This window comes from Dermacentor silvarum, chromosome 6, assembly GCF_013339745.2.
Source record: "Dermacentor silvarum isolate Dsil-2018 chromosome 6, BIME_Dsil_1.4, whole genome shotgun sequence".
Taxonomy (NCBI): Eukaryota; Metazoa; Arthropoda; class Arachnida; order Ixodida; family Ixodidae; genus Dermacentor; species Dermacentor silvarum.
In genome coordinates this window covers 30,233,137-30,246,229 of record NC_051159.1, presented here as the reverse complement: position 1 = coordinate 30,246,229, position 13,093 = coordinate 30,233,137, and the positions used below count along the sequence as shown (strand labels likewise).

The 13,093-nt window shown below is 47.4% G+C and overlaps 1 protein-coding gene across 1 annotated transcript in view; it reads right to left on the bottom strand.

Annotated features, from left to right (window-relative positions):
• Positions 1-3,635: 3,635 nt before the first annotated feature.
• Positions 3,636-13,093, bottom strand: part of LOC119455370 (origin recognition complex subunit 2-like) — a 38,978-nt gene continuing 29,520 nt past the window's right edge. The window contains exons 11-12 of the mRNA XM_037716760.2: positions 8,472-8,599; positions 3,636-3,881 (exon numbers count right to left, since the gene is read on the bottom strand). Coding sequence (XP_037572688.1) covers positions 3,789-3,881; positions 8,472-8,599 — 221 coding nt within the window. The 3' untranslated portion in view covers positions 3,636-3,788. The remainder of the gene's footprint in view (positions 3,882-8,471; positions 8,600-13,093) is intronic.

Below are 13,093 nucleotides of genomic sequence, written 5' to 3'. Positions count from 1 at the left end.
CAAAGCAGAGCAAAACCTTAGTCACACGCTCGCGACTGAAAATACAAACAGAGCAGCAATAGAAAAATATGGAAGGTGCCGATGCTCAGTCTGTTTTCTATTTTGTATGTTTCTTCTCCTCTCCTTTTTGGCACGTTTACATATTGCGCTGCGAACAATAAACTTTGATGAACCCTTTCACTGTCGGGTTTATTCGGAGGCAACGCACCTCCAGCGTCGTTTTCTTTTTCTCAGATATAAAATGAACACGACAGTTTATTTTTGGTTATGCAGAAAAGGGGAAAAAAATGACACAGATAATGGCAAATGCTCTCCTTGCTAAGGTCTTCACATTCCTATCCGACATCAGTGACATGGCGGCACAAAACACAATAACATACCTGTACCTCAGTGACACTGAAAGGTTTAACAGCCAGCGCTTCATCTGTGCCGTCTCTGTATTAAAACAACAATGCCTACATGCAGTCACGTATTCAATAATATAAAATTAAATTAAACAGTACACCAACTTTGTTAATGTACAGAGTCATCCACTCTGAAGGGAAACATGCGAGCGCATGGCCGTGCCCCTCGGAGTGGCAGATGTGGCCACTGGACAAACTGCTTGCACATGCACGTTGAAAGCCAAAGGCGAGGTCTACGGAGTGTCGTCTGCGACTGGGCCGGCGCGCGAAACCTCGCCTCATTCTGGCTTTGTAAATTTGCTTCCATCACGGTGCAGCGTGCCTGATGGAAAGTTTTTTGTATCAGCATACATAAAGCGCTGCCTGTCATCGCCCGTCGCATAACAAACTGCTCAAAGGAGCAAAGAAGTGCTCGCAGAATACCTGTTTTATTTATTTTTTTTACATGTTGTGCATTTATGAGGGACTTCTTGGTATTTTTTGTGACCGTGTTTGCAACCTGTCGAAAGTGAGAGGAGCCGAGGCGCGTATTACAGCGTGAACCTTTTGCACAATGTTTTTGTTGTTCCTTTTATAGTACTATATAGTATATAGTACACTTTATCTGCTCAGCCAATACATTTATTGTAAAATCACAAACTGTAAACGTGCATTACTTCACTGCTATAGCAATGCAACTACCCCGTCCAAATGAATGAACGGCTAAGTTGTCTTTAGCGGCAAGACAATTTAACGGGAACATACAAGTAGACATTAACAAGCACTACATGTTTCAATGATTGGCCTCAGAAAAAGCTTTGCCGACTGCATTGCTCTTTCCCATTCAGCACACAGTGCTACTGATAGAAAAGTTGGACTGAGCAGTGCTGATATTCTTTTACCAGTTCATTAGGTAAATTGAGATGAGTAGTACATAGGCACACCCGTTATGCTATGAAATATTGAAACAAATACACATTAGAGAGTTTTAGATTAGGGGGACGCAAGCGTTGGGGCCCCCTAGCGCTTGGGGCCCCTACGCTTGCATCCCCCTAATATAAAACCACGGCCGCTGGATAAAGAAAAAGGCGCGGCCCGTTGCATGGCACCGAAACGGCGTCTCGGGCCTAGTTCTCTTGGCGCCCGCTCTGGCACCACTGCTCGGGTACAGCCGTTCACGGAGAAGTGTTTCCACAGCCGCGTTTGTACGCGCGACAGTGACTCTAATCAGGCCGTAAATAACACGTTTTATTTTATATGCGAAAAGTCTGCCCTAGGAGTGCCAATCTTTTGTAGAGTGGGCCTCAATGCTCTCCATGAAGGCTGCTCGCTCGACTCATCTGAAATGAAAAGAAGTGCTCTATTACGAAAAATCGGGTGTGGGTTTACGTGTTTCTTCAAGACGACTTCAAAACGATGGATTGTGTTTATTTACAAGATGATGAATGCAAAGGTATCACTCAGCCAAAACAGTCCACAGCACCCGATCCAGCCCAGCTTCGTTCTTCTCTTCAACCGAACTCCGCTCGCACGTTTCAATATTCTCTCTGCGCTGGTAGTGGCACAGCCACTAGGTAGGTAGGTAGTCGAAAGAATCTTCACCCCGTTTTTATAGGGGCAAGACTGCGGACCGCTCCTATGTTGGGACGGGAAGGCCAAGCCTCACCGCCGCATCGTGGGCCTTCTGGACAGCCCGGAGTTGATCAATCCATTCGTGGCTCTTTTTACTTAAAAAAAAAAGGTGCAGCCTGCTGCGTCACGTCGCCGCTAGTTGGCGAGCACGTCTCGGCTGAGTTGACAATTGCGGCCGCTATTTTTCCTGGGCTCGAAAAAAAAAAAAAGTTTCCTGAGCTGCGCATTATTATTATTTTTTTTTTTTTCATGTACGGCGGATAACCGGGAAACACAGTCGGGACCGCACTCGGAAGCACAAGCCCAATGTTCGTGTTCTTTTTATAGTCATTCTCAGTAAAATGTAATGAACATACCAGTGACCTGTCGCTTGGCTCTCACTTGCTTCCTTTCCTCGACGGCCCTTGGCGAGAAATATTCTTCAGCCACGCGTCTCGACACTGTAGATTGCAGGGGAATTCGTGGTACTTCACAGTTGCATCTCTTCTCGCGTTCGAGTTGCACAGCAGCCCACAACAGCTTCGCGGCATCACACCGCTAGAAAAAACCGTCTGCCACACACACGCACACCAGAGAACCGTACTCAAGCACAAGAAACATGAGGCAAGCTGCTCACAGGCACGGTCACACAAAAAAATTACACGAGAATGCGAACGAAAAAGCACACCAACACACATAAATCCTGAGGCAACCACACTGTAGCACGAATCGGCGTCTGCCTTGCGTACCGTAGCAGTGGCGTCATCACCAAAAACAGCGGCCGCAACTGTCAACTTAGCCGAGACGCGCTCGACCATTGACGGCGATGCGACGCAGCAGGCCGCACCTTTTGTTTTTTTTTATCCAGTGGCCATGCTAACACTCTCCATTTATAAAGCGACAACTCTGACTGAGAGTCATTATGAAATAAAGTTTATCTCCCTCTCTCTACAAAAAGTGTTATTCTCGGACTACTTGTTTACCACTTCAAGCAGTTTGTTGTGCTGCATGCCATAAAACACTCAGTGCTTTTCGTAAGTTGACACGAAAAACAGGGGTTGGCGAACCGTGATGCAAGCAAAACTACGGCACCAGCATCGGGCGAGGCTTTGCACACGACGGCACAGTACCAGACGACACGTCGTAAGCGCCACCTTTGACCCTCAACGCACCTGTTCCAATCGGTTCTTCTGGCGGACGCACATGGTACGCCGAAGAGCGTGACCACACACTCACGTGTTTCCCCTAAGAGTAGAAGACCCTGTGCCAATCAGCCCAAGTCGGCATTCTTCACCTTTGCAAATTGTATTCCAGCACTCGATTTAAGTTTGCCTGCTCAGAATGTTTTGACACACTGACTTGCTCTGCACATCCACAACGCAATGCTGTAATTTGCTGCAGAGTGAAACGTCATTAAGAGAATGAAAAGTGGCTTTCACTTATCACCTTGCCAAGACTGCCAAAATTTTGCAAAGTAGATAAATTTGTTTTGTAATACTTTGAGACATCATAATCAAGTAGCTTTCTTTTGCAGGTGCCACTTTTTCATTGTTGTCCTTGCAATCTTATATTCCGATAGGCTGGGAAGATTCGAATTACTGCTCCAGGGCCTGTTTAGAAAGAGTAACAAAGTGCACCATCTAATAAAAATAGGGTTTATTGGCCTTCGATGTAAAAACAGTAAAACGCAGCATTATCAAGAACTTAACTTACAAAACTTGTATGTACAATACGTAAGGGTTGCGGCAGCAACACACGAAAATGGGCTCCAGATGTGCTCTCCGGGGCCTCCACTTAGAAGGTGCCGTCTTCTTCTTGCTGGTCGAGAAATAGTGTCAGGGCTCCAGCCTCGATGGGGATCAGCAAGTTCTCTGTGCCATCGTGGCCCTGGCATGGAATGATGCAAATGTGGACTTGAAAATGCGAATGGCTGATGGCAAGTTTCCGATGCAAGGTTTGATGACTCTTAGGATTACTGCTTTCACCAAACGCATGCTGCGGATCTTTTTCGTACAATCCGAGCAAGTTTGCAGCTACCTGATAAGAGTGCACACTGCATTGCAGCTACGACGCAAAGTGGTGTGCAAGCAGTGATGATCCACTCACAGATAACTGACTGAGCCTCATGGCAACTTCGAAAATGGCTCCAGGTTCAATCTATTGCTTCGCAATGACACTGGCCATTGCTTGCTTTCACACTGGCAGCTATCAGTGAGTCGAGCACTGTGCAGCTGTTTTCCTCGTAAGTGATGTTGCACAGTGATGTCTAGCAACCTCAAATCTGGGGAGCCTGGAGGTCACAAGTTGGGGATTATACAGCAAAACATTGCTAGTATTTACCCACTTAAATTGTACTTAAAATTTCATTTGTCCTGATCCAGGCGTCTGGAGCAGGACAAATTTTCTTCAACTGCAAAGACTTTCTTTCTGAGATACCCTTATGAATTTCCTTTGTAGCTTCATGCTAGTCTGGTGGGTGATAATGTTTCCTTTTCTTGAACAAAATATTTCCTTTCAGTACATATTTTAAGTAACATATACTGCAGGGTCCCGTTTCGTCTTTGTTAGCGGCAGTGCAGGTAAAGAGATGCAAATTTATAGTTGCTTGTTAGTGCGTACTACCATTCAGTGCATAGCTGTGATGTGTTCCCGCAAAGTACGTATTAACAAGGTTGTAGTGTACCACCACAGAAGTGCTCAGCCAGCCACTCATTGATCATGCGGGCCATGTGTGGGTGGGAGTATGGCCTCCCTGCGAAAGGCACAGCCACCGAAGGCTTGATAACAGTCCTCAGCATTCTGAGGTAAATGTGTATGTTAATGTGAACTCCATAGGTCCACGTGTATGCATGTGTCAGACTAACTGCACATGTAGTGGCATCACAGTATCCCCTTGTTTTCTGTAATGTACTGCTAGGTGCTTCATAACTCATTAGCAGTGTTTTTTTTTTTTTTTTGCACACACTAATCATGTTGCGAGAAATTTTTTGCCTCGTACAAATGTACTGGCACAGGATGAATGTGTTCACAGTGTACACATACCGTATAGACTAGTGTAAGGGCCGCAATTCTTTTTCACAATTTTGACGAGGTGCGGGCCTTCCACAGGACCGAACCTTTTGGTCAAAATGGTGCCGGCGCAGCCGTTGATTTGCGCACACCCCGAATCTTGTGCACACCTCGGCTCTCGCCATCTAGTAGCGGCATGCGAAAGTACGCAGCGCATGAAAATTCGTCAATGCTCACGCACGGCATCGGGGCACTAAACGCGATTGCTTCTCCGTTAGAAATTTTTTTTCTTCGAATTTTGGACTGCCAAATTGGGGGTGTGGCCCTTACACGGGTGCGGCCCTTACACAAGTCCGTCCAGTACTTAGGAAAAGGGACAGGCAGAGTGAAAGAGCATTGTCTGTCCCTTTTCCAAAGTGTGTGTACGCTGTGAATACATTCAAAATGCAATGACACCAACTTACCCAATCTTCAACCTTTACTGGCACAGTTGCTATGATACGCTATGCTGTGCTATGCTATGCAAGTTGCTATGCTTTTCAGTGAACCAACCTCTTTTTTGGAATGCGAAACACTCCTTGGCATTTGGTTCATTCACAAAGCGATCAGTTGACAGCTAGCATGCAGTTGACTGCTTCCTACATGCTATCTGGCATTATAATTATGGTGCTTTAGCACAAATTAATACACGGGCACAAAAGAACAATGTGCGCATGTGCAACAAATTGTACAAATATTAGTGGATGGCACGTGAATAAACAGATTCTAGTAACACACGTCCTTGTCCACTTTGTTCTTTTGTGTCCATGTATTAATTAGTGCTAAACTACAGCAATTAAAATGCAAGGCCAACTAGCCAAACAGTCGGTCCTCCTGAAACTATCTAGCATCATCTTGGTTGCTGCTCAAGTTGAAGCGTTAATTCAAATATTTCAGTGCAAGCTATAAGAAGTACTCGGAGTTTACGGCAACAACAGAGCACTTTCTTTTAAAAAAAGTGTGCCCTTGGTCTACATTTGATATAACATTTGAGCATCACTATAAAGAAGTCATAATTGCAGGGAAACACTTGTTTAAGTTGTAAATTTCTTTATGTTGAGGGTCCCATGCTTTGGCAGTAAGATTATAATTTTCTAGAACAGTACTGGTGCACGGTACTTTGTCAGCAAGCATTTGTGAATACAATCCTTCAAGAAACTCAAGCAGCATTTAAAAGATCAAAAGCACTGGTGAGTGCAGTGAAAACCAATATGCCTAATGTTAGCAGCTGTTGTCAGATAGCATCATGCATGCATGCATGCATGCACATAGTATTATCATCATGGCCTGTCAATTTTAGGCAGTCATATTGTTTGTTTTAATTGTTTACAAATCTGTAGCAATGTGCAAGGTCAAGATCACTGCAACCCGAAGACCAGCACTCGCTGGCAGCATCTGGCAAAGAAAGTTTGAAATGCTGAATTCTATGTTGAGCAATGTTTTCTTTCACTGTTAAAAAAGCTCTAGGTTGACCCAATTTGATGCTTGTGAACTATATTAAATTGAAGACGTGGGACTTTGCTAAACTGCAAAAAAGAATGCATGGGTTTCTCCAAATCTAAGTTAGGAAATGAAAACAGTTTGTTATATCATAAACTTCATTTAACTGAGGTTCATTATATTGTGGTTCAACTGCCACATCGCTCACCTAAATTTAAGGCTTAAGCGGGGAAGCAAGAAAATTTTAATTTGTCGAACTCTGAGCTCTAAATCTATTGCAGTCAGCTGTTCCTGTAGTTTGAGCTTTTGTGTACTACTAGTATTATCTACAGTTAAACCTGGATATAACGAAATTGACAAATTCCCGGATGATTTCGTTATATGCAGGTTCGGCACGAAAATTCGAAAAAGAAATGCTTACCGTATTTACTCATTCTAACGCGCCCTCAATTGTAACGCGCACCCGTTTTCCGTTTTGGTCGAAGCACTCATCCTTCGAATGTCACACCAGGTACCGGATGCGTGGACGCGTGTCGTTTCGCACAAGCGCGAGGCATCGGAAACGAAGAGCGAGCGTCACGATGGCATCGTAGCGTCGCATAGTGTTACAGTAGAACCCCGCTGTTACGTTCCCGGGGGCTGCATTTTCCCGGCTGTTAGGCCGTTTTCGGCCGGTCCCGGCACAGCTCCCATAGAACCCAATGCATTGGTAACCCCGCTATTGCGTCGCAACTGTGGGACCATTCCCGCATCATACGCTGCGAACTGCCACCCCGCGCCGGCCCGAGCGGCCATTTCGACTTTTCATGTCGCTTGGCTTGGTGGCTTGACGATGGCATTGGCCGACCAAAGTGCCGGGGGCGACAACTATGACGTATTTTCGGTTTTTGCCAGCAAAAGTATGGCCCTTGAAATCCGTATTTGCTATCTAAAGATGATGTCTATGACAAGTTGTGGCTCTAAATTTGGTTTTGGTGCATAGATATTCCGTGTAAAGTCCAAGGGCGATAACGCAATCGCCGCGCGCCGTATGCTATATGTGCGAGTGAAAACGTGCGAGGGGAGCCGACGACCGCGTCTAAATCTCGCACGCGCAAGAAAAGTAGGGAGGAAGCGCGCCTTCTTCCGTTGCGCTCGAGGCACCGGCGAAGGAGCGACGAGAGAGGAATAGCGGGGCGGCGCGGTCGCGCGATCCTTATCTTGAAAGCGATCTGCGTTGGGGCAGAGTCTAGACAGTGTAGGTGCGTCGGCGGCTCGTAGCTTTGTGCGTGCTGTGTGTTCTCAGCGCTCAGTTTGCGTTGAAGCGATAAACAGCACGAATTCGCTCGCTTCTCTAGCAGCGCTTCCACACGCCGCCACCATTTGACAGCACGTGTCCGCGCTCATCGAGTGTGATGTGTCAGAGCGTGTACCAGCGCGTCGGCAACATCAACTGGAAAAGGAGAGAGTGGCGGCTTGGCGGGCTAGGCCAGCTGCAGCCAGCGGCAGGATCAGGTTTGAATGAAGAGAGGGGGAAAGGTCACGCCCGCGGCGGCAAGATCGCCGGGTCGAGGGATGCAGGCCCGCCTCGCACACGTGCGCTCGCTTCGCATTCCGTCGCGGCGGAGATGGTGCTTCCGGTTGCTGCTCGCGCAAAAATGACAAAATTTGGGGCGAAATCTCTAGGTTGTCGGAGGGGAAAATTCATTATATCGAGGGGGTCTCCCGCTGCCACTTCGTTACGTAGAGGTCTCAAATACATGTGCTTCTATGGAGTAATGGCGGGGAATATAAAAACTTCGTTATATCCAGGAATTCGTTATATGGAGGTTCGTTATAAGCAGGTTTAACTGTATTCATTTTGAATGGCTGCTTAATTTGTGTTGTTAACTTACTCTGCAATGTCTCAAGTGGCTAATATATTACCACAAATAAAAATACTCACCAGAACATATATAACAATTTCTGTTTTTTTTGCATTAAAGAAAACAAAAAGTAGAAAGTGAATACCTTCTTGATTTTCAACAACATGTGGTCGAGGAACTCCCTCAGCTGTGCTCGAAGTGTGAGGTCACTGTTGACGAGGAAAGCCTCCCGGCAACGGTGGTAGCAGTCATGAAAAGACATTCCTGCGAAAAGCACAGTAGCCGTCAGATACCCACTGAAAGCCTACCTTTAAGCAAGTGGCAGTCATGAGCATGACAATGTGCCTTCATCTGATAACAAGGAGTCAACTGGGATGGAGCACAAAATAACATACCAGTAATAGTATACCCAAATTGGCCCATGATACACTTAAAATAGTGAGTACAGACACCATAGATGTCACTAAATTCCAGTCTGGTTCTAGGTAGGGACACACTGATTCAAACTAGCAGCAAGACTGATTCAATCAGTGTGTATAGGTCATGTTGGTATAAGTGATGTGTAGGTCTACTATACACCAAAGAAGGTCAACTAACCCCAGTAAACAGAAGGTGATAAATTGTAACGCTTCTCGCTGAGACAAGGCATCAAATGGGACAGAGTAAAGTCTGGCCTGCATGTTATACCCCTGTCAAGCGGGCAAGTTAAGTGCACTTACGGAGAGTGTCACTCGGTTAAAGTGCACTTTGCTAAATCTAAATGTCGCAAGTGGAGTTTCACTCGCTGCAGAGTGTACTCCGGTTGAAGTGTGTTCACGGAACGCACTTTGCTGGCTGAGTGCGTAGCCTCGTCGCCAGCGGTTTCAATGGTACAAAATGTAATGCATAAAAAAAAGGACACAGAAGTTCATTTTAGTGGTTGAACAGCTCTTGCGCACAAATAGTAGCCTAAAACGCGTTCATATTCTGATCGAGCAGGATCAAATGCCGGCCCGTCGCACGCCGCTATGTCGTTCTGGATTGGCTAGGCATTTTTCTTGGCTGGCATTGACTTACCACACTCTTATAATAAAAAATCTTTTCGTTTTTTGTTGAAAAAACATAGATTAAGTTTGTTTTAATTAACAATACAACATAAGACAATTACTCTTCAGAAGTACTTTTCTTTTTAATCTAAATCTGTCACGAACCGCGCTCATAGTCTGTCGGCATTTTTTTACTGCGAGTGCTGCTCTGTTTTCCCGTTTAGAACCGCGTAGCCTAAAGTGTCACTCAAGGTCCCGAAGTGCACTCCCCGTAAGTGCACTTAACTTGCCCGCTTGACAGGGGTATTATCTGCCTAAAGTGGCCGCCAGATCAATAAGCTTTTTTACAGCAACACAACTGCTGCTGTTTCACTCGGGAACAATGGTACAGTGTAGACCGCTTATAACGTAAGTCGCCGGAGCCGCGAATATCCGCACTATAAGCTGGTACCGCACTATAACCAAAGCAACAATTTTCAAGGCCCGCACATATGCAAAACATGTGCACCAAGCCGCCACGCATATGCGACAGTCGAGGAATGCGGCTAGAACGTTTGCATTCAATTTACAGTCGAATCTCGTTAATTCGAACCAAATCACGCGGCGGCGCCTCCGACCGGCATTGCTCCGGCACCGCCATAGAGTAAAAGCTTAGGAGAGACCCCTCAATGGTCGCGCGTGAACGAAAAAAAAAAAAAAAAAAATGCGGCGGTAATTTCACCCTCTCTCAAATGGCAAGGTCGCCGATTCTGCATTGCGCTGGAACATGCGTGTACGTGCCGACGTCTCAGCCACGCTACCCTAGCCACGTGTAGAAAATGGCAGTGAACACTTCTTTCTCCTTTATGCTTCCTTGCACGCTGCGGCTTCGGCGCAGAGGGAAGCAGCGGCGCTGTCCCAGGCCGGCCAACGAAACTGCCTACGCCGGCAAACGCCCGCTTCCCCATAACGACAGAAAACGAAACTTCGGCGAGCCGGCGCCGGGCCGGCTGGAGCGGCGGCGCGTGCACGGCGGCAGGCACGCACGGTAACAGTCGAAAGTGAGGGAGCTACGAGGGAGGGCGAGGGGAGCCACCGAAGCGGCGGAGTTGCCGAGGCGAAATCCGCTTCCCTGCTGCCCTTCTCCCTCACATACCACGGTCTCTGCATGCGCCCTTCGCCGTGATGTGCCGGCGCCGCCCGCTCCCTGAAGTTTCGTTTACTGCCGTTATCGTGAAGCGAGCGTTGGCAGTTTCGTGGCGCTCGCTCGCTATGCGCGCCGTGATCTTTCACGACTCACACTCAAGATTCTGGTTTCAGCCTTACTGGCTGTTCGTTAGCACCACATGCCCTTCTCCTCCACTTCGTCTCTCTTTCTTCCTTGAGCACTCCTTGGGGCGCCCGTTTGAGGGAAGCGTTCGCCGTCACCGCTGACTTCCGTACTCCCAGGCAGCCGCACTGTAACCGGTATTTCGCTTCCCACAACTGCACTATAAGCGATACGTGTATACATGGAGTGCTATGGCAAAATTAACGGGAGTCTGAAAAGACCGCGCTATATCCGGTCCTGCACTATAAGCGGTTACGTTATAAGTTGTCTATACTGTACCAACTTTCATTCCGTGCTTCAACACTACTCATCACACTGTGCGAGGTCTTCACCTTCTTCATTGAAGGTAAATAAAAGTTAAGCGACCAGCACTTTGGACGGCTACAGCATTTCAGGATTGGCAACGTCACGTCAGCTACTGACTGAAGCAATCTGCTGCATGCATGACAGTGCTATGTCTACACGCATGCACAATCCAGTGGCTACAGTTCTGGCAAAGGAGTCGTTACGTGATGTAATATGCATTGCACACAAAGGAGAAAGACAGCTGCAGACAGCTCCAGGAAGTGTACGTGTGTGCGGCCTGCACCCAGCCGGAGCCACGAATATCCTGTGAGCACATGTCATTGGTATGCCAGTTTGTTAACCCCTTCCATGTCTTGGAGAAGCTGGGTTCCTTCAAGCGTTTGTGGTAAAAATGGCCAAAGACACGGCTAAAAGACAAGTTATGCTTCTCAACGGTACGCTTCATTTACTAGTACAGTAGAACCCCGCTGTTACGTTCCCGGGTGCTGCGTTTTCCCGGCTGTTACGTTGTTTTCGGCCGGTCCTGGCACAGCTCCCATAGAACACAATGCATTGGTAACCCCCTGTCACGTCGCAACGGAGGGACCGTTCCCACATCAACCGTTGCGAACTGCCACACCGCGCCGGCCCGAGTGGCCATTTTGACTTTTCATGTTGCTTGGCTTCGTTGCTTGACGATGGCATTGGCCGCCCAAAGTGCCGGGGGCGACACTTATTACGTATTTTCGGTTTCCGCCAGCAAAAATATGGCCTTTGAGATCTGCATTTGCTATCTAAAGATGGTGTCTATGACATGTTGCGGCCCTAAAATTGGTTTTGGCTCATAGATGTTCCGTATAAAGTCCAAGGGCGATAACGCTGTCGCCGCGCGCCGTATGCTTTCTTTCGCGCGCGAGACGCGGTCGTCGGCTCCCCTCGCACGATTTCACTCGCACATACAGCATACGTCGCCGCGCGCCATATGCTGTATGTGCAAGTGAAAGTGTGCGAGGGGAGCCGACGACCGCGTCTCGCGCACGAAAGAAAGAAATGCAGGGAGGAAGCGCGCCTCCTTCCGTTCGGCTCGAGGCACCGGCGAGGGAGCGAGGGGGGAGGAATAGCAGGCAGCGTTGTGCTCTGGCATCATACTGCGTGGCGGCGCGTGGTCGCGCGTGGTGGCGCGGGCCGTATCTGGAAAGCGATCTGCGTGGGGGCAGAGTCTACGCAGTGTAGGTGCGTCGGTGGCTCGTAGCTTTGTGCGTGCTGCGTGTTCTCGGCGCTCAGTTTGCATTGAAGCGATAGACAACAGCACGAAGGTCACTTCGCTCGCTTCTGCAGCGGCGCTTAACTGCGCGTGTCTGCGCTCTTGATGTTTGCCTGTGGGCGCTGACATTATGTTTGTTAATTAGTTAATAAGCGAATGTTTACAAGTTTATACGGACGATAAAACTACTATTCTTACTTTGTATAGCTCATCGCAATCGATACTTCGGCTGTCGGGCGAAACTACTTTTGTCACACGTAAGAATTAAAATAATATTGTGTGCAGTTCAACACTACTCCCATTTCTCAATTTTTCCTCTTTCCCGGCTCTTACATTTTTTTTTACCCCGCATAAAGAACGCGCGCACCAACTTTGTGCATATTGTTTGGGAAAAAAAGTGCGTTCATTATGCAAGTACCGTATTTAATCGATTGTAACGCGCCCTCGATTGTAACGCGCACCTGTTTTCCCTGACAAAAAAAAAGAAAAAGAGAGATCCTTCACAGTACCGCGCACCTCAGGCTATCATACAGAAATACAACTTTCTCTCATTTGGAAAAACAAAGATTTACTCCCGGTGCACTAAAGTTGCGATGAATAAAAGAAGTCACAGTTTCGCCCGAAAGGCAAAGCATCGATTGCGATAGCAGTTTTATCGGCCGTAAAACTTGCAAACATTCACTTACTAAATAAATTAACAAGCTTGGTGTCACGCGCACACAAGCAAACCTGAACACTTCTTGCTCGTTGACCGCGGAAACTCAAAACGCTGGAGTGACGAAGTGCAGCAAGCGAATTGACCTTTGTGCTAGCATGCCTTTCGCACGACTCGGCGAAAACACAGGCAGACTCTCCACGTCGCAGATCGCTTTCAAGATAGGGCC